The 21,905-nt window shown below is 45.8% G+C and overlaps 1 protein-coding gene across 2 annotated transcripts; it reads right to left on the bottom strand.

Moving 5' to 3' along the window:
* Positions 1-7,494: 7,494 nt before the first annotated feature.
* On the bottom strand, positions 7,495-19,478 carry dhx9 (DEAH (Asp-Glu-Ala-His) box helicase 9). Of its 2 annotated transcripts, XM_085388805.1 has the most exons (28): positions 19,327-19,478; positions 18,418-18,572; positions 18,203-18,343; positions 17,984-18,092; positions 17,683-17,849; positions 17,175-17,323; positions 15,206-15,252; positions 14,784-14,920; positions 14,614-14,703; positions 14,176-14,337; positions 13,848-13,925; positions 13,585-13,776; positions 13,252-13,393; positions 13,048-13,130; positions 12,794-12,950; positions 11,349-11,446; positions 11,057-11,270; positions 10,762-10,856; positions 10,539-10,612; positions 10,289-10,441; positions 10,052-10,212; positions 9,651-9,762; positions 9,403-9,564; positions 9,113-9,240; positions 8,806-9,035; positions 8,510-8,625; positions 8,198-8,398; positions 7,495-7,963 (listed from the first exon to the last, which is right to left on the bottom strand). In XM_085388805.1, the coding sequence occupies exons 2-28, from the start codon at positions 18,526-18,528 to the stop codon at positions 7,657-7,659; spliced, it is 3,816 nt and encodes a 1,271-aa protein (XP_085244931.1). In that variant the 5' UTR covers positions 18,529-18,572; positions 19,327-19,478; the 3' UTR covers positions 7,495-7,656. The 2 variants fall into 2 exon arrangements, with proteins under 2 accessions (XP_085244931.1, XP_085244932.1); XM_085388806.1 differs by lacking the exons at positions 17,175-17,323; positions 17,683-17,849; positions 17,984-18,092; ... (1 more) ...; positions 18,418-18,572; positions 19,327-19,478 and adding an exon at positions 15,343-15,447.
* Positions 19,479-21,905: the final 2,427 nt, after the last annotated feature.

Below are 21,905 nucleotides of genomic sequence, written 5' to 3'. Positions count from 1 at the left end.
TTTTCCAGTTCAGCTGCAGAGACCATAAGTCGTACAACACACAACACTTGTGTGTTGTTCAAACAGCGCTGTGTTTACTGCAGTCTGTGGTGTCATAATCATTTGTGGATTATTCTACATAAAAAATGTGGAATTTTCTGAAAGTTTAATCCTGGATTTTTTAAACTATCCTGGGATGAATATTTTCTAATGAACATTTTTATTGGTGGTCCTGATATGACGTCATAGTGCCAGTAAATTCATAAATAAAGCAGAAAAAATGAAAATATATATACAGGTGAAATAAACTGACTAAAGACAAATATATAAATTATTTGCCAAAAATAAAGTCGCTGGCCACTTTATTAGGCACACCTGCAGATATCTAATCAGCCAATCACGTGGCAGCTCAGTGCATTTAGGCACGTAGAGACCTTCTGAAGCACAAACCGAGCATCTGGATGGGAAGACAAAGCTGCAGCAGCTGCGTGATGATGTCATGATTACGTCATATCAGACCAGAATCAGAGGAATGTTTGCAGCTCCACGTTGAGTCAGAGCCGTGAAGACTCTGAAGGTAAACGAGGTCCAATCAGGCAACAGCAGGGTGGCGTTAGTAAACCGCCCGTGAGTGAACGAATTTATTTATACATTTAATTTTAATCAGCATTTATTTTACCTCAACATCTGTCCCCATGCCTCTCGCTCTTTTTTAAAACTCTCTTTTTTTGGTCCAAGTATATAAAAACCCAGACGATGTAAGTGAGACAGCGCCCTCTGCTGGTGATTCATGCGACTCAACAGATTAAAAAACACTCCGTTCAAACATTTCCAACATTTTTCTCACTTGTCCAAATCTGCTGAACCTGTCAGTTTTCTGTATTAAGCTGTGAAGTTACCTTTTCAAACTATTCATTTGTGCTTAGCTTTCAAGGCACCAACACGCTGCGTGATTTCCAGTATTGGTCAAGTTACTTGAAAAAAGTAATCAGTAACTAATTACTGATTACTTCCCCAACAAAGTAATCCCGTTACTTTACTGATTACTTATTTTCAAAAGTAATTAATTACTTAGTTACTTTTTAAAAACACGATTTACAACCTGAACAGGTGATAAAGTGATAGATCTTTCAGCCCAATTCTACTTTTTCTACATAATCATCATACAAAATGTAATCAAATGGAAAAGTCTCTTTTTAAAACTTGTTTATTAGTTTTAATCTTTTAACTTTATGCATCAAGTAAACATTTAATTATATGCAACATTCTCTGACTGGAAGAAATTAGTTTAACATTGAAACCTATTTTCTGCACATTCCAGCACATAAAATAAAATATTTTGTGTTTACACTCAGTCTTTCAAATACATGCAAGTAAAACACAGCAGAAAATAAATAAAGTCAAACACTAGCGGTCCTGTTGCTCTATTTTCACCTGTAAAAGCATGAGTGGGGTAGGCGGAGGGTTACCCTGGTGCAGGTGTGCCGCGGTCAGTGGAAGAATCCGCGAGTTTCTCTGTGAGTTTCCCATTACGTCATAGCTACTCGGTGCTTGTTGGAAGTTTAGGGTTTTTTTCGCAGTAAAAAGAAGTTTTCTTCCCACGCACAGCGGACACTAATGTTTTTGTCACTTTTTATGGAATCAAACTCAAAGTAAGGTCAGTACAGTGGGGCAAAAAAGTATTTAGTCAGCCACCGATTGTGCAAGTTCCCCCACTTAAAATGATGACAGAGGTCAGTAATTTGCACCAGAGGTACACTTCAACTGTGAGAGACAGAATGTGAAAAAAAAATCCATGAATCCACATGGTAGGATTTGTAAAGAATTTATTCGTAAATCAGGGTGGAAAATAAGTATTTGGTCACCTCAAACAAGGAAAATCTCTGGCTCTCACAGACCTGTAACGTCTCCTGTAAGAAGCTTTTATGTCCCCCACTCGTTTCCTGTATGAATGGCACCTGTTTGAACTCATCATCTGTATAAAAGACACCTGTCCACAGCCTCAAACAGTCAGACTCCAAACTCCGCCATGGCCAAGACCAAAGAGCTTTCGAAGGACACCAGGAAAAGTATTGTAGACCTGCACCAGACTGGGAAGAGTGAATCTACAATAGGCAAGCAGCTTGGTGTGAAAAAATCAACTGTGGGAGCAATCATCAGAAAATGGAAGACATACAAGACCACTGATAATCTCCCTCGATCTGGGGCTCCACGCAAGATCTCATCCCGTGGGGTCAAAATGATCATGAGAACGGTGAGCAAAGATCCCAGAACCACACGGGGGGACCTGGTGAATGACCTGCAGAGAGCTGGGACCAAAGTAACAAAGGTCACCATCAGTAACACACTACAACGGCAGGGAATCAAATCCCGCAGTGCCAGACGTGTTCCGCTGCTGAAGCCAGTGCATGTCCAGGCCCGTCTGAAGTTTGCCAGAGAGCACATGGATGATACAGCAGAGGATTGGGAGAATGTCATGTGGTCAGATGAAACCAAAGTAGAACTTTTTGGTATAAACTCAACTCGTCGTGTTTGGAGGAAGAAGAATACTGAGTTGCATCCCAAGAACACCATACCTACTGTGAAGCATGGGGGTGGAAACATCATGCTATGGGGCTGTTTTTCTGCCAAGGGGACAGGACGACTGATCCGTGTTAAGGACAGAATGAATGGGGCCATGTATCGTGAGATTTTGAGCCAAAACCTCCTTCCATCAGTGAGAACTTTGAAGATGAAACGAGGCTGGGTCTTCCAACATGACAATGATCCAAAACACACCGCCCGGGCAACAAAGGAGTGGCTCCGTAAGAAGCATTTGAAAGTCCTGGAGTGGCCTAGCCAGTCTCCAGACCTCAACCCCATAGAAAATCTGTGGCGGGAGTTGAAAGTCCGTGTTGCTCGGCGACAGCCCCAAAACATCACTGCTCTCGAGAAGATCTGCATGGAGGAATGGGCCAAAATACCAGCTACTGTGTGTGCAAACCTGGTAAAGACCTATAGTAAACGTTTGACCTCTGTTATTGCCAACAAAGGTTATGTTACAAGGTATTGAGTTGTATTTTTGTTATTGACCAAATACTTATTTTCCACCCTGATTTACGAATAAATTCTTTACAAATCCTACCATGTGGATTCATGGATTTTTTTTTCACATTCTGTCTCTCACAGTTGAAGTGTACCTCTGGTGCAAATTACTGACCTCTGTCATCATTTTAGGTGGGGGAACTTGCACAATCGGTGGCTGGCTAAATACTTTTTTGCCCCACTGTAGGTTCCTCTTCGCTGCCACAACAGTGCCTCTTCACGACCGCCATTCCTCCCCAGGTGAGTGAGCTACTCAAACATGTAGAGAAGTTATGGCAGGTAGATGTTGTCCCGGTGCCAGAAGGCAAGGTGGTTACCCTTTCAAGAGAAGACAACTATGCAGTTAGCCTGCTAGAGCAGAAGACAGTTCGTGTAGAAGTCGAGGGCATCCAACGTTATGCCACCCCCCTCCTTCGCCGCCAGAACATGCCACACCTTAAAGCTAGCCCTAACACTGTCGTTCCCAGTTTGACAAGTGTGGAGAGAAGGCTCCAGAAAGATCCAGAACGAGTTAAGATCTACCGGGCGGAGATAGAGAAGTTGGTCGACTTCAAGGTCTTCGTCGGTACCCACGTGGCTGAGATCCACGAAGTAACTCACTCGCACACCTGGTGTTATGTGGATTCAGCCCAGAACCCTGCGGATGATATAACCCGTGGGAAGTCCCTTCCCGAGCTGACCAGACCCAACAGATGGAGTCAAGGGCCTCCTTTCCTGCTCCTAGGTCCAGAACAGTGGCCTCCAGAGCCAAGTGGCACCCTGGCTGAGCCTCCAGGCCCATCTGAGCTCCGTAAAGAGACCTTTCGTGGAGTTTCTACCACCTTTGACCCCACCACCTCGAACTTCAGCAAATATGACACCTGGACACAGCTGCTGGAAGCTGCTATTACGCAGTTGCATGGGGCGGCCAAAGGCGGTGGAACTTCATCGGCTTATGACTATATTCGAGCAGAGATGCACGTCCTGAGAGAAGCTCAACAGGAGAGCTTCCCTGAGAATTATCGACTCCTTAAGCAGGGGAAATCTATCAGTCGCAGCAGTCGTTTCCTTGCACTATCCCCTGAGTTCGACCACGAGAATGAGGTCATCCGTGTAGGTGGACGTCTTCGCCGCTCTGAAGATCTCGCCTTTACCAGCTCCCATCCTTTAGTTTGGGATCCAACACATCCAGTCACCCGCCTGTTCATCCAGGACGTCGACAGTCGCCTGCGTCATCCAGGGCCAGAGAACTCCAAGCAGCTTTTGCAGCCATGACCTCTGACCTGCAGAAGCTCCTGGCTCCCCATAAGATTGTCTTCCACTTCAATCCACCAGCGGCTCCTCATTTCGGGGGAGTGTGGGAGCGGGAGATTAGGTCTGTCAAGACGGCACTCTACACTACAGTAGGATCCCAACCCCTTCTGGAAGATGTCCTCCGCACGGTCCTTGTGGAGGTGGAGGGCATCTTGAACTCCAAACCACTAGGTTATGTCCCGTCTGACATCAGTGATCCTGATCCAGTGACCCCCAACTGCTTTCTGATGGGGCGGCCTGATGGAGCACTTCCTCAAGTGGCTTGCCCCAAAGAAGAGCTCCTGAGTCGCCGGAGGTGGAAGCACTCCGAGGTGCTGGCTGACCACTTCTGGTCTCGATTCATCCGGCTGTACCTTCGAAACCTGCAGCTTCAGCAGAAATGGCGGTCATCCCCCGCAGATGTCACAGAAGGTTTGGTGGTGATGATCGTAGATCCTCAGCTGCCTCGCGCTTCCTGGCTCGTGGGTCGCATCTCCAAAGTCCACCCCAGTCCCGAAGGGCACATCACGTCTGCTGACATCAAGGTGAAGGACTGGACCTTCACCCGACCTGTGGCGAGGCTGGTGGTACTGCCTGCCCTCCCGGACGAAGACAAAGGACAATCACCGCAGGGGCGGATCTAGAGAAATTTTCTGGTGGCATCAGGGTGGCAAAGAAATCAAATGGGGTGGCAAAATCGAAGCCCTTTTTTTCTTACACATATGCAGGTGGTTATATATGGTTAAAATAATCCAAATACAGTAAGCATACACGTCATATAACTTAATTATTGTCTGTAGCCCACATAATTAAACACTTTAGTTACATAAAACATGTGAGTTTTGATGCTACGTACTGTACAGCCTGTATAATAAATAAATATGTAGCCCAATAAGTATAAAATCCAGAAAGCTACACAACATGGGGCGCTTCATTTACAAATGCAAGTCTGTTTTTTGTCAGAAAACAGTCACATTGTTACAGCTTAAATTACACAAAATGTCAGAAATCTGCACTGTCATGAACAAAAATTTAAACCTAATTTTTTCTTGATTTGTTGGATCAACCCACTGAGGTCTGAAATACAACCGGCCATTTTTGACTCCTTTTGAGTTTACGTTTGTATTTCACCCTCAAATTGTTAAATTTTCCCCCCCCGTTGCCTTGTTTGGTATCTTTTCAGCTCAACTGAATTTAGTTGTTTTGACTGACATACTGCATTAGTATTACTGATCTGAAATCACACAAAGAACTTAAAATCCTAGTAGTATTTTTTTTTACTCTAAACAAAAACCCACAGACATGTTGAGCAAATGTTTATAACTTGAAATGCAAATATAAATTGTACATTTTGTAAACATATACAGCTATTTATCTAAAAATGCAGCCAATACACCTGTCGTTTTTTTTTCATTTTGTATAAGAATTTAAAAATATTACTAAAACTAAAGTGAGAGAACAATCAGGTTTCGCAATAAGATGCCCCACAAATGATGTGTGCCAGTAAAAAAAGCTTGTCCACCAAAAGACAGAACAGCTCAGGGATAAACCTGCAGGCCTGACAACAGCAGGTGTATCACTCCGCTGGTTTTCTACTCAGTGACAGTGTTTATATTGCAAATGTGCCTTTGTGACACAAAACAAAACAACGACTACACAACACAACACAACACACTAAGTATACACTCCACACTAAACGTCACAAATCTGCCACATCTAAACTCTCTCTCTCTCGCTCGCTCTGTCTCGCTGCCGTTACCGTCACCCCCAAAAGTTTTCCCTCTTCCTAAACAACCAAATCCCACATGTTGACTTTTGTTTTTTAAATTGGGCGACATGGTGCATTTTTCCACCGATAGGAAAGAGGGTTTTCGCGCTGTCCTTAGAAAACGCTTAAAACACAAACACACACACAAACGTGACGACAGTATTTAGAAAAAAGCGTGGCTTCTATATATGATCATAACTCTGGATTTACTGGCCTGTAATTAAAATGTAAAAACTTTGAAGTCCGAACTTTCAATGTGGCTGAAACAGAGACTCAGCGTGGCTGCAGCTTGTTGCTGTGTCAGCTTACATCAGTCATGTGATCTGGAGGTGCAGCGTGTCCGTGGACCACAGAGGGTTAATAACACTCACCTTCCTTCCATTTCCAGAGTGTAACATCCACCCACCTGTGTAAAAAGCGAAATTCCCATGGTGTTGTTCAGAATGTGCTCTGGCACGATCATAAGCATCGCTTGCTACTGAAAACAAGAAAAAAGCCGGTCCTGCTATGGGCTGAACCATTTGTTACTGGTGCAGGGGGGACACTATGCAATATATTCAGTTTTAGCATTTATATTCACTGCTGACTGTAACTACGCTCAAAATGTTAATGCTATGTTATTTTAATAAACAACACTGTCATATGCAAAACTGGGGTGGCAAGGGAACATTTTAGGGTGGCACTTGCCACCCCATGCCACCCTTCTAGATCCGCCCCTGTGCAGCTCTACTTCAATATATCAAATATTTGTGTCATTCTCAAAACTTTTGGCCATGACTGTACTGAGAAGCTACGAGAGGTGGCCAAAGAAAAGGACGGGTCTTATCCATCAGAGAAAAACCCAACATACACCCACCCCTGCCCAGCTCCTCTCAGGAGACTGAGATGAGTATGAAGATGTCTAGCACATATCAACAGCCGAGGGTCCCTGCCCACGGGGAGCTGAGGGTCCCTGAGGGTCCCTGCCCATGGGGAGGTGATGCCACCCCATCCAGGTCAGTCCTCCTGCAGGTGGATGGGTCTGTGGTGGGGTGATTTAATTGTGGTCAATTTTAATCTATCCTCATGTTTATTTAACAAAAAAGTATTTTTAAAATCTGTATTTTACTTTTGTACCTTCATGTATTTAAAAAAACAGAAGTATTTAGAAAAAAGAAAGCGTGAGACAGCACCTCCTGCTGGGCCCTCACAGCCAGAACCTTTTTAAGTTAACCTGCATTATTTAAAATAGTTTCTGCTTTTATTTTGTGGACACTCTTTAAGCAATAACTTCTGTTTGACACGAGTCCAAACTTGTGGGATTTTTAATTTTAAGTTTAAACTCAAACTAATCCTGATGAGTTGGATCTTCAGACTTTCAATGTGTGAAGAGGAAGAATGAGCCAACGCGATGAAGGAACAGGACAGATTTATTGAGACTTTTTCATTCACAGACCATAAAAACCAACATCAGCAGGTTCCAGTCAAACATCATTTTAACTGCGGCGCTCGATTTCACATTAATCTTTTACAAAATAAACGAAAGAAGACGACGAGGCGACTGATTTTTAAGGTTAGTATCCTCCTCTGTACCCGCCGCCGCCTCTGTATCCTCCACCTCCTCCTCTGTAACCACCTCCTCCTCCACCTCCGCCTCCCCTATAACCACCTCCTCCTCCACCATAACCACCGCCTCCTCTGTATCCTCCATATCCTCCACCACCCCTGTATCCTCCTCCTCCTCCATATCCTCCACCTCCTCTGTATCCCCCTCCTCCTCCTCCATATCCTCCCCTGTAGCCTCCTCCTCCTTGGTAACCTCTGCCGCCGCCTCCTCCATCAAAACGCGGCATCTTCGGAGGTCGTGGACCGTCTCCCATCCTGCACAGACACACAAACAGAGGAGATGAGATGTTTGAAGGTCTAAAGTTTGTTTTCAGAGGCGATGTGAGTAATAACAGGATGAAGCAGAGACCCAAAGAAGATCAAAACATCAAAGTTTCATCATAGAGGGAGAAAAATCTGCGATTTGAAAGGATGAACTAAAACGTTCCTTCATTCATGTGGAAAAAGGAAACAGGCAGGCTGCGTTTCCTGTCTGAGGACGTCCGTTACCTCTGGTTGGTGGCCATCATGTTGAGCCCGGCCGCCGACGGTTTGGAGACGTGTCTGATGACGTTCAGGAGCCGCTCGTTGGTTTGGTCCATCTGTCTGATGTACTCCGGGTCTTTGGTCACCTCCACCACCACCGCCTCCAGGGCGGCCCGCAGAGCCAGGATGTTCCCCGCCACCTCGTGAGCAATCGTCAGTTTGATCCTGCCATCATTAAAGTGAAAGGTCACTGAGAGGAGAGCGAATCGCAGTGCCTCAGAGGAAACAGGAAGTGAGTGAGAGTGCTGACGAGCTGCAGGTCGGTCGGTCACTCACCAGTCGTCGAGCTCCACGATCTCTCCGTTAGAGGTCACCTTCTTGCAGGCGAACAGCAGCAGCTGCAGAGGACTGACCAGAGTCATCCCTTTAGCCGAGATCGCTCTGGTTCGGATCTGAAAACAGAAACGTCCCCACCCGAGAGAAATGTTGGCTGTGATGCTGCGAGGGCCGTAAATTCATCTAAAAATTTATTTAGTGAGAAAACCTACAGAAAAAACCACCTGCTGTTGTTAATTTACACAAAAGCAATAATATTCATGTTAAAAGGTGAACGTGGCAGTTTTGGGTTTCACCTTCTCGCCGAAGACGAAGAACGGCGACGGGTAGATCATGTCGTGGCTGCTGAAGGGACAGTTGACAGAGGATTTGTGGATGAGGGCGTTGCGCCCCTCGGTGGTCAGGATCTTCCTCTTCTCTTTGTGGTAGCAGACGTTGGGGTACGAGCCGAAGGTCAGCAGAGAGACCACCACGTCCAGGTTGTTGTCCGGCCCCACCGTGTTGAACATCTGCGTCATGAGACACTCTGAGGGAAACGAAAGTGCAGGTGAGCTCCCGGCCGGTTCAATCAGCTTTGTGTGTCAGGATGGTGCGTTCGGGTACCTTCAGGAAATCCAGAGTTCACCAGGATCTCCTTCAGCTGGACTTTGGCCTCCCAGGTCATCCTCAGAGTCGACATGTTGAGACGTTTGTGGTCACAGAAGCGACTCTCCGCCTCCTCTCCGTTAATCCTGAGCAGAACAACAAGTGTTCACAAACGAGACGTTTCAGGGAGAAAACGACACCTCCTGTCACTCATGTTGCAGAGGTCTTTTGTAACTTTACCGCTCTACATGTGAAGTTTACCATTTTTCTGATTTAGCTATTCATTTGTAAGAGCACGCGGCACAGACCTGACGTCGTCCCAGGCCTGGAACACGGACAGCAGCGCCACGTGATCCGAGAAACGACTGCCAGCAAAGTTTCTGTGCACGAAGCCGAGACGCTTCCCCTCGTTGATGAAAGGCTCTGGGAAACAGGAGGCGGCCGAGATGGTGCACATCGCATCGCCGACGCTGGAGGGAAACACGAAAATGAGAATTTCATTTAAAGACGGGACGCTGAGAGAATCAGAAAATCAGCAGAGAGACGAAAAACTGACTGGAAGATGCAGCCCATGATCATCATCTTCCCCAGCCGAGGTTCGATCGGCAGCCGAGCCAGAATCCGCCCCAGAGGGGTCAGCTCGTCGTTGGAGTCCAGAGCGTCCAGCTCTGCAACAAACACGGAGATTACAGTGAAAATAATTCATGTGGAAACTGACGGCAAAAAAAGGATCTTCAAAAACAAAACATAACATGTCAACTTTATGAAGTACAGACAAGAATCAGACCAAAGGGCATAGAACCCCAACACAGGCATAAAAACAGGCCACAGCAGGGCTGATCATTTAAAATCTATAAATCAGAGCGTCAGATCTGTGAGAGGACAAACCAAGACACACAGAACTAAGTTCCCAGCAGCCCCGATAGTCCGTTTCCCTTCAGACCAGGCCTTTCGTACCTTTCAAGGTGTGTTCGGCCTCAATGACGGCGTCCAGTGGCGGTGGCTCGATAGCCTTAGACAGGAAGTGGCCGATGCCTCCGAGTCTCAGCAGTTTGATGCTCAGGGCGATTTCATGCAGCGGAGTTCTGAAGATCTCTGGAGTCATGTGAGTCTCCAACCTGCACAGCCACACAGAGACATGTTAACACCCAAACGCTGCAGCCCGCGGCGTGCCGGAGGATCAACGCGCCTCACTTGTCGAATCGAGCGCGGCTGCAGAGGTGGAAGCAGAACCCCGGTCGGACTCTGCCGGCTCGACCTTTCCTCTGCTCCAGGTTGGTCTTGGAGGCCCAGACGGTGGCGTAGTTGGTCATATTGTTGTGGGAGGTGAACAGCTTCACTTTCTGCCTGTTAGCACAGCAAACAGTGCGACCTTTAACCCCTAACCCGCTCAGACGCTGACCTCAGGAAGAGAAACTACACCTGTGAGCGCAGCGACACTTACTTGCAGGAGTCGATGACGTAGACGACATCGTTGATGGTGATGCTCGTCTCGGCGATGTTGGTGGACAGGATGACCTGAAACGTCAGCGTGTGGTTCAGACATGCTCAGTGCATGTAGCACATATCAGACACACTTCATCTCATCCACGTCGGTCATCGTTGAAACGGTTTGAATTCCACAAGTTAAATTTAGGATGAAGCTTTTATGTATTCCTGTCACTGACCTTTCTGATGTCATCAGGAACCGGTTCAAACACCCTCCTCTGCTCCTCTCGAGGTATCTGAGAGTGCAGCGGCAGGATTCGGTACCGGTTGCTTCCTGAAAAGCACAGCATACCAGATTTTTCACAGTGCTCTCGCACGATGAGCAACAACGCTACACAACACCAGCTAAAAACCAAGATCCAAGAAGTCTCTTGCTTTCCACTGCAGTGTCAGGGGGAGTGTTTCGGTCAACAGTCCCCACAGCAGTGACTCTACACTTAAGGCGTTATTGGTGTTGTGTGGTGTGACGCGTACCGAAGTGTGGGTTGCTCTCCAGGTGTCTCTGCATGGAGTAGATGAGGTTCCAGCCGGGCAGGAAGACGAGCACGGCGCCGGCCACCTGCAGCGTCTCGATGTACTTCAGAAGCGCCTCCACCAGCTCGAAGGACGTTTCCTTCTCATTGATCTGAGACATCGAATGCTTCGTCTCCGGCGTATACTCCGGCCCGCAGATCACATTACAGTTAGTCTGGGGAGAAACGTTTTGCAATCACATGTAATTCTGACGTTCGTCACAGTGCAGAAGAATTTTAAAAACGTTTCTCACGTCGTCGTCTCCTCCCTCCTCGTCTTTGTCTTTCTTCTTTCGGTCCATCGGTGGAGGCACAAACTTTGTCATCTGGATGGAGTCCTCCAGGAAATACTCTGAAAACAAGGAAGAGGTTTTTTCAAACCCGCTGATATAACAATAACTGTTTACCACACTGATTATTGGCTTAACCCTTTAAGACCTACCATAGAACCAAGTCCGCCAGAGCTTATATTATATTTTTACATGCTGTGGAGCCATTTTTGGGAGCATTTCAAGTTGCTATACATCAATACAACCGTTATAGCCCAGATTTTAATAATATGTATTCATTAGGTGCATAGTAATTACATAAATTGCATAAAAGTGCAATAAACTACAAAAAAATTGAAAATCGTTTTTGATTTTTTAACATATATTTGTAGTTAGAGAAATTTAAGAGGCTCATCCCTCAAAACTGCAAATACAAAAAAGTTGCACAAAATAGTTTCCCACCACAGGAAATTTATTTTGAGTGTCTTCATAGTTTTATTTTTGAAATACACCAATTTTTATACACTGCAGGAAAAATGAAAATAAATATTATACTGCAAATTTGCAAAAAAGCAGCATATGCATCAAAATAAACTATTTCCAGCAGTGCAATATGAGTCCTAAGAATCCCAGAAACGACACAGAAAGTCATAAAGTCAAAGATAACTTTTAAAAAGAGCAGTATAGGCCCTGAGGCCCTGATCGCAAAAAAGACTACATTTCCGCGAAAATGACGTCACTTCCGGTTTCGGGCAGGTAATGGCGGAAATGCAAAAGTTCGCGCTGACGTCTATTCCAACGTAGGAAGTGTTATGAACAGCTGATCGGATCGGCAAAGCGTGTTTCTGGAATATTATGTTTTTGTTCCTGCAAGCGCTTTTTATGCAGTTTTTGCAAAGCTTTATGTGGAAGGAAACCGTGACCAAGGACAAGCTGATGGCATAAGATGTAAGTACAACTCCTCCGGTTTCATATGCAAAAAAAATTTTTGCGCTAGCTTACGTGGTTGCAGTGCTACTGGGATTTAAAAATAGTTACGCATAACAGAGCGTGCTGCTCCGATCGGCTCTAAAGGGTTAAACAGTTTAGGGCAGGGGACCTCCAGGCCTCGAGGGCCGGTGTTCTGCAGGTTTAAGATGTCCTTCATCCAACACAGCTGATTTAAATGGCTAAATGACCTCCTCAACATGTCCTGAAGTTCTCTAGAGGCCTGGTCATCAACTCATCATTTGATTCAGGTGTGTTGACCCAGGGTGAGATCTAAAACCTGCAGGACGCACCACGCTCACCATTACACCCAAACCTCCCGGCTAACGGGTCACCAAACACTTGTATGAGTGCTTATCCTCAGTTTATATTACAGGAAAGTCCACAGACAATCATCATTTTAATGTTTCCACACACAGGTGAGGCCGGTGAGTCGGAGGTACCTTGGACAGGGAAGGTGCGTCCAAACACCTCAATGACGGGGCAGCTGAAGAAGTACTCTCTGAACATGGTGGTGTCGATGGTGGCCGACATGAGGATGATGCGCACGTCCGGGTATGCCTGGACCACGTCTCTGAGGACCACCATGAGGAAGTCCGTCTGCACGGACACACAGAGGGTCAGACACATGGACAGAAGCCCCCGGGGTGTTTTTGGCTCACTGAGTCCCTAAAAATCAGCGAACAAACAAACTCACGTTGATGTCTCTCTCGTGGATCTCATCGACGATGACGTGACTGATGCCTCTGATTCCTGCTTCCAGCTTCCGCAGAAGAACACCTAAAACACAGAAAACACTCAGATCTACACGGCCGGACCGCCAAATCGCTTCCCCCGCCCAGCGAAGTAACCACGGCTTCGCTGCTTAGTTGCTGAGGCAGCAGCACAGTGGTTTCCATACCGACGGTGCAGAAGAGGATGCTGGCGTGGGGTCGAGGCAGGACGGACTCAAATCGGACACTGTAGCCACAGCTTTTCCCAAGATCCTCTGCTCTCTCAAAGGCGACCCTCTCAGCCACGGACACGGCGCTGATCCTTCTGGGCTGCAGAGAAGAAGAAGGTCAGGGCTGCTGTGCGGAGGTTTACGGAGCACACGGAGCTCAAACACGGATCAGACCTCAAACTGCAATGAAGTGAGCTTAAAGCCGCTTAATGTTTGCTTGATCAACAATACAGAAGACAGGCTGTAAGCTCTCAGGTAAACGAGGCGGGTGAAAGGACGCCTCGGCGTTACCTGCGTGACCACGATGTTGCAGTCCGATGCTCGGCCCCCCTTGATGAAGCGGTCCAGGATGTACTGAGGGACCTGAGTGGTTTTACCGCAGCCCGTCGCTCCTCTGATGATCACCACAGGGCTTTTGTCGATGGCCGCCATGATCTCTTCCTCAAACTGTTTGACGGGCAGCTGCTCGCGCTCCATCAGGATCTGAACGACAGCATCGTTAAGTCTCACGGCACGCTTTCATCAACGCAGACGTAAAGGTAAAGGAGACTGACCTTCTGCAGGTTTTCATCATGCTCCAGCTGGTACTGCAGCTCGTCGTGCAGGTCGCCGCTGATCTGCTCCGGAGGGCACTGAAGGGGTTAGAACGGGGTCTTTACGGAAGGCTTTCACCACGACTCGCTCCGATTTAGAAATCAGAGTTTTGTCAGGAAAACAAAGCACAGAGGGAAGAGCTGCACGACTCTGATGACTGTAAGACACCGAGTGTCTGCACAGCCTGTGGGACTCGAATTAATAACATGATTTCTGAATACCTGCTAATAAAGATCAACGAGCCACAAACTGATCCTACTTTAGGGTTTCAGGGTTCGTGAGACTCACGTAGGCCAGCGGCCCCTCGTCGATGTTGCTGCTGGTCCAGGGGTTCCAGTTGACCTGAGGCGGCGACCAGGGGACGACTCCGGCTCCAGTCTGCCTCTGTGACGGCTCGAAGTACGCCAGCTTCCCCTGAACCAGAGACACCGGGCTGCTGGGGTCTGCAGGCTGGAACATAAAAACCTTCATGTTACTGAATCGAATGTAAACGCTCCGTTTATTCTGACGATGACAGTTTGCTTTGAAGAGCATCACCACATCACATCTGCAGTCCGGTGCACTGAAGAGTGTTTCACTGGTTTCATGCGTACGTCCACGAACATCAGCGCGACAGACTTCAGATTCGTCACAGCACACTGCTTTATTTGCTACGTGCTGCCTTTGAAGGGTGGGTTCGATTGACAGACACTGAACAGCAAGTGCGAACGCTTTCATGCGACTCACCGGTGGGGGGACGCTGACTCCGAGCTCCTGGACCACACAGGCCAGCTGCTGCTGTAGGTCTGGGGACACGTTGACCTCAAACGCCTCCAACTGTGCCAAAATAACAAAATCCTGTTTTAAAAACGAGCTGCGTGATGTGTCGTTCAGTCTCTGCCTGTTTTTAAACGTACAGTTTCTCCCTCCTTCTTCTTGGTGACCCCGGAGTACGCCTCGATGACTCCCAGGTGATACAGCTGTCGCACCAGAGACAGAGCGCACGATTGAGCCGCCAGCTTCTTGTTGGAGCCGTGCTCTCGAGCCGTGATCCCTGCAGAGCAAACCCGGCAACGTTTGACTCACACGAACAACAGAAAGCAACTGGTGTTTCATGGTTTCTGATCACATTTATCACAATTTCTGTAACTTTTCCATCCAGTGTTAATCCGAGAACAGACTAATAAAAATCGAATTCTTCTCGGGCACGCTCGCACAGAGTCCGGTGTGGTTGCCATTTTGGTTTGTAGCGCTCTCTCTGCGTCCTGTTCTGACCTCTTTCACTGCTGATCATCTAAAACAACTTCAGCATTTAATAGGAAATGTTCTGGAGTCTTACTTCTGCCGAGCTGCTTCACAAAAAGCTGCATCTCTGCTATGAAGCTCCTGCAGACACAAAGACAAACGTCACGGCTTCACTCCTTGTTTCTAGAACAAAAGCATCAAACTGCACGTAGACTTAGGAGCTGAACTCACCTGCTGCACTCTCAGGAGGAAGCCTGCATGTTTTTCTGCCAGACTTTGGGATTTTTAAAGACCAATCAACAGCTTTGATTCTCCTGGCTGCGCTCTGCCCTGCGGTGAACAGCGACACCAGAAATCACAACCAGACTCCACCAAGCCCTGAGCTGCACCCATGGGACAGCTTTAGTGCACCTAAACACTGTCCCATGTCTTCCTTTGGTGTGGTTGTGAGTTCTGGCATCACCTCGGTGTTCTTTGATGGAGCAGGAAACTCACTCCAGCCTCTGAAAGTAACCTCCTGCCCAATTCACCAGCTGACATTTATCACAGCTCATTTCTCACATTACAACAATTCATCAACTCAAACCAGTCTGGGTTTGTCGGGCTCAGGTTCTAGTTATTCTAGTTGTTCTTGTTTCAGTGCGAGTTAGCTGGTGTCTGCGCTCAGTTCGAACAGTGAGAGCTCTCTGGTGTAGCCGACACACTCTGGAGGTCTCTGGGTTTACAGCAAGTCCAGCAGAAAAACACACAGGAACGTCCTGAACATCAACCACCAACCAACACACGTCAGCTCTGCAGCGCGACACACACCAGCTGGGTCGTATTCAGGCTACTGTCACACATTTATGTGCACGAGGACAAAGAAGACGTGTTTACAGGTGTCTGGGAATACGATGACGGCTGAGCTGAGACCCAGCTGGTGCGTGCTGAAAGAGAATATAACCTTTAAGAATTTCATTCAACGAGGAAAATAACAGGAGAACTGAGCAGGAATAAAGAGAAAGATGTAAAAAGATCAAAAGGAAGCAGGAGATGAAAACAAGAGGAAACAGAAAGAAACAGCAGGAGAAGAAGGGGAGGACATAAAATCAACACGTCCTGTAAAACCCTCGCGCTGCTCTTTGGAGGAAATTATTTTAGAATAATCAGAAATTCCAAGTCTTGTTTTACATAAACTGGCAATTTTTTTATTTTTTTACAAAGAAGATTCAATTCAATTTTATTTATAAAGCGCCAAATGACAACAACAGTCGGCTCAAGGCGCTTCTGAGCGTTACCACCCGTCACTTCAAGGACAGCGCTCGCTCTCCGGGCGGAGCTTCGATTATTTGTGCCGAAGCCCCGCCCCCACCCTGTTGATCAACACTTTCAGCTTACACCCTTACACGTCTCCTGCACATGCACAAAGTTCCACAACAGCTCAGTCTAGAGATGCCACCATCTCTGACTCCTCCCACAACACTGAAGAAACGCCATGTTAAGTTCATTCGTCGCCATCTTTACTGAGAAAACAACTAAAGCTGTTGTAAAGCTTTGCTGTGGCTCAGGCCAAAAATATGATTAGTTCGCGTTTCCCAGTCTGGTTGCCGAGCGGCTCTTTGGGGGCGGGGCCAATCTTTGCCATTATTGTATTTTCCAATGGATTTGATACATTTATGTAGAATCTGTGAGCTGAATGACTAAAATAAGCAGCGTTTATCAGAATGTATCAGTACAATCAGAAACTGAATGTCTGAACATGCAAGATAAAACAGGTGTGTGGCTGAAGGTCGGCTGTGAACTCCAAACCAAATCCAAACTGAAGGGAAACAAAAGACAAACACTTCCAGCAGAGATTCAATCAATTCTCTTCAAATGGAGAAATCAAGTCCTTTGGTCAAAATCACAGTTGCTTTTAGGAAATACTTCTGATTTTTCTTCAGCTAAAGAGAATTATTAAGCAGCTGAAGCTCATTAAAATCACAGTCACACCATCAGCGTTTGTTTCGGCTCCAGCTGTGACCCCTCAGACTGGATCTGGTTTAGAATTTCCAGCCGGTCTAAAAAGCTCTGAGATTCCAGACCTGTTGTGGTCCGGCCCCACTTGGCTGTATTTATACTCAGCACTGGTTTTCTCCTTCTGGAAGAACTGGTTCAGACGGGCCTTGGCGTTCTCCAGAGTCCAGTTTCCGTGAAGGTTAGCGTTCAGATCCACTTCCTCCGACTCCAGAGTCTGCAAACAAAAACACAGGCGGGAGTTCGTTTAGCGAGGGAGAGAAATCAAACCTGAAGAACAAAAAAGGGAACTCATTCTGGTTCTAATGATGCATCTGCATATTATTAATGGCCAAAGTTTAAAAATAAAAGTAGAAACGTATTCCCCGAGTGCCAGTTTTCTTCATGAAAGCAGAGTCCTCGGAGTGTAAACTTGGCTGGTTGTTCCAAGTTTAGTAAATCTGTCCAAGGTTCTGGTTCAGATTTGAGCTTTAGGGGGACGACTGTAACTTAGGAGCAGCTTACTTCCTGTTAAGGAGCTTAATGTTAACATCACCAATGCTTTTCACTGCACTGTAATTTGGAATTATCTTGTACCGCCTGCGCTTCCTGTTCGTCTCTCTTGGCGTAATACTCCTTCAGGTTGGCTCCTCGGTCCCACTGAGCTCCTCCGTCACTTCCTCCTCTGCCCCAACCCGAGTTTCCTGCTCCTGCATAACCCAGTCCGGTCACTCCTGGAACCGGCCCACTGACGCTGCTGTCCCCTGAGAACAATAAAGAAGGAGAAGCAGAAAGAAGCCGGCTGAATATCTGAACCCGTTTAATCCGACCCGCCTCACCACATTAAAGTAAGAACTTGTGATGTTTGGAGTCGTTAAAGCCACCATGCTGCCGGTACCTTGCTCAGCTTTCACTACCAGGTGAGGTGGTAGAGGACCGCTAGAAGGGAGGTTTCCAAAGCCAGCATCTGCAGCTGCATCAGGTTGATCTGCGATGGGAGCGCTCGCCTGATGGCAGAAAATGTACTTACTCATTTAAAAAAGACAAAGTGAGAGAAACAATCAGTTTTTATCTCTACAGAAAAAAACAGAAGGAAAAACAGGAACGGCTTCCTGACCCCGAGGGCCGGGACCTCTGCTGCGTTCATCTCTCCGATTCGGACCAGATAGTTGACAAAATCGCGGGCGGCGTTGGTCTGCGCGTCCTTCTTATTGGTGGAGTTTCCCATCCCAATGTAGTTGAAGCTATCGACTCGGACCTGCAGGGAGTACGGTGTAAGGTTAACAAAAACCTCACCGAGTGAAACCCCCTGATGTCAGAATGAACGCTCACCTCACACATAAACTTCTGCCTGTTTTTGTTGCCCGCTGCTCGGATGTCGTAGTTTGGAGTCAGCTTCTTTTTCCCACACCAGGCGTACAGGAAGTTCTTGATGTCTGCCATGGTGGACTGACAGGAGGGTCCTTCTCTTCCGTGGACCAGTTAATCTGAGAAACAAACTGCTGTCAAACTCCTTGATATTTAGCTTAGATCTGGCACTTACTGTGAATCATTTGGTTTGGAGTCACAGAGGGATGAAAGTCAGTAAATGTTGCTGAACTGAGGACGGATAATATTACATCTAAGAAATTACTGCAATAACTAACTGGCCAAACTCTGGTAGAAGCCTTGCTGCTGTCTGCTTACCACCTTTTAAGACGAACTTTGGTCTTGCCTGAACACAAACGGATCTTTGATAGTGACTCACTTATGTAAACATGGCTGTACGGATCACTTTACTCAACATAAATATGCAAATTAAATGAAGTAACTCAAACCCAGTCTTGATGGATGCATTTACTGCCCACCGCTAGGATAAATCCCGCTGTCTGCGGTGATTCTGGATACAAACGATAACAGCGTCATTAGCACAGCGGGTTGTTTTTACTGTGGGCTGGATTTCATAAAACACTGTTAGCATTCATTAGATTCAACTCTGTAATGTTTGGCTAGCATTTAACATTAGCCTCAAAGTGTAAAATTAAATTGATGACTTATAATCACAAATTTAAGTCACTTATCTTTAAACTTTCAGTACAATTTATATAAAAAATTGTTTCTGATAAATGCGTGACTGCAGGCTAACGTTAGGCCCCTGCTAGCTACTTATCACCGGAAGTTCAACTCACATCGCGTCGCAAAAAAATATGATTAAATTAAGAAGAAATGCGGGGGAAAATAATCCGAAGTATTTGTACTTACAGCCAGGGCAGAAAATTGCAAAAGCTGCTCCACACTTCAGCAGCTAAGCGCCGGCAGACTATCAGCGTTGGCTTCCTCCGGTTACGCTTCACTTTCGGTTAAAAATAAACGTAACTCCCGGTGCTTCAGCGCCCCCTCAGGCCGGAGGGAGAATCGGCCTCCATCAAGTTCTGTTTCTTCTTCTTTTTTTACTATCTTTTTTTGCCTTTATTGTTCTAACACAGTGGAGAGAATACATGAAAGCTGTGCTCCATGTTCCTCTTTTCATGAACACTTTGGTCAGTCATCTTTACACCAGCAAAACAGATTTGAGCTCCATAGTTATAAATGCCTGTTAAGTATAAATGATCAAAACAGTGAAAGTTTTAAAGCCAGGCCATTATAAACCTTTAGTTTATATTTAGTATAAGTATTAGAAAAGTATAAAAGAACAGAATAGAATAAAAAATAGAACAGAATAGATAAAATATACCGAATTGATATTTTTTTGTATTCAGGCATTAACTCCCGTGAAACCAGCTGATCTGGAGTGTTTTAAAGATGATGTTTCTTGTACATGACAGACTTTAAATAAAACTTCTGTCATCCATCAGTCTGTGTTAACCTGAGCTCCTCTCCTGAAGGCACCAGATATTTAACCTGAAGCACCTGAAGGACTGAGCTCAATAAGATTTATAGATCACCTGAAAACAATAGTAGAAAATGATCTAACAGCCCTACCTGCATCTCTTAGAGTGTTTTATGTTCTTTTTTTGAGGAAACAAATGGATTTTCAGTGGGAACTTGATTTAATTTAGGGCATCTGAGGCAGAAAAAGAGGAAACTAAAATAGTATTTTCACATCGTAAAGACAAAACTGAGTCATTTGGTTCAGGACATTGAAACTTTCTGCATTTAACTACAGAAATTGTAGCTGTTCAAACATTAACAGCAAAGCAACAAACTGCGTGATCACATCTGATGATTAATTTGTTCCAACAGAAGAGACTTCACAGTTTATAATAATAATATTTAGAGTATTTGCTTTAAACCAGGAGATTCTTTAACTGAGTTCAGCTTCTTGTTTAGATTTTTTAACCAGCACTGAAATCAAACCAGAAAGTTTTGCAATTTCTTCACAAACTTGGCGATAAAATCTGCACTGAAGATTTATTATGACTCAATAAACTAAATGTGTGTGTGTGTTAAGGTGTGTTGGTACGGCAACACAGTCAAACTGGGTGCGACTCTGTGTGTAAGCAGGCAGGGTGTGTGTGATGGATCATAATGTGTGTGTGTGAGTAAGTGTGTGTCTGAGGCTCAGGGTGTGTCTGCTGGCTCACCTGCAGCCTCAGGACACATCTTACACATGGAAACTACCTGAGCAGCAGGAGGAGGAGAAAACGTGCCTGCAGGCGAGAGTCAGGGCTCCACAACACAAAACACAAACACTGTGTTTGCTCCAAACTCAGCAGGAGGTGAAATGTGCTTTAATCTGTGGCGACTGCAAATAAACGTCTGTGGCTGTCTTTGGTTTTTGAATAAAACTCTAACCCCGAGCACATCCTGAACCTTTTATATCTCCCTGAACGCACCACGGTGATAATAACTACAGTAAACAGTTTAATTAAAAGGAAAGAACAAAAAATATTTTTCCTCTTGGAAAAATCTCGATTCCTCATCAGAACTATTCCACAACTTTGATAGATGACCTCATATTTACTGTTTCAAACATACTTTAAACAGTAAATATTTAATATTAGTACTCAGATTTTCTTTAATGTGATATCTTTCATATATTATATAGAATTAATTTTATACATATTTGTATGTGCTTTATGTAAGCTTCCCACATGGTTTAACATGAATTATCACATTTAAGTTATGCTAAGCTTTAACATAAACTTTGTTAAGTTGTATTAAAAATATTCAAATTCCTTATATAATCCCAACTAGTCTTTTAACTAACTGATCACAATGATTATAGTAATAAAGAGATGTTACAAACTGGATCTGCTGGATCCACTCGACTGCACCTAGTGCTCCGATTACCACGGGGACCACCGTTACCTTCACCCTCCACATCCTCTCGAGCTCTTCTCTGAGCCCTTGGTATTTCTCCAGCTTCTCGTGTTCCTTCTTCCTGATATTGCTGTCATTGGGAACCGCTACATCGATCACTACGGCCGTCTTCTTCTGTTTGTCTACCACCACTATGACCGGTTGGTCAGCCACCACCATTTTGTCCGTCTGTATCTGGAAGTCCCACAGGATCTTAGCTCGGTCATTCTCCACCACCCTTGGGGGCATCTCCCATTTTGACCTCGGGACTTCCAGGTTATACTCGGCACAGATGTTCCTGTACACTATGCCGGCCACTTGGTTATGGCGTTCCATGTATGCCTTGCCTGCTAGCATCTTGCACCCTGCTGTTATGTGCTGGATTGTCTCTGGGGCATCTTTACACAGCCTGCACCTGGGGTCTTGCCTGGTGTGATAGACCCCAGCCTCTATGGATCTTGTGCTCAGAGCTTGTTCTTGTGCTGCCATGATTAGTGCCTCTGTGCTGTCTTTCAGTCCAGCTTTGTCCAGCCACTGGT

Source organism: Rhamphochromis longiceps, linkage group LG18, assembly GCF_057381845.1.
Source record: "Rhamphochromis longiceps isolate RC_006_pf linkage group LG18, R_longiceps_female_GT1.1, whole genome shotgun sequence".
Classification (NCBI taxonomy): Eukaryota; Metazoa; Chordata; class Actinopteri; order Cichliformes; family Cichlidae; genus Rhamphochromis; species Rhamphochromis longiceps.
This window is presented reverse-complemented; position numbering and strand designations above follow the sequence as displayed.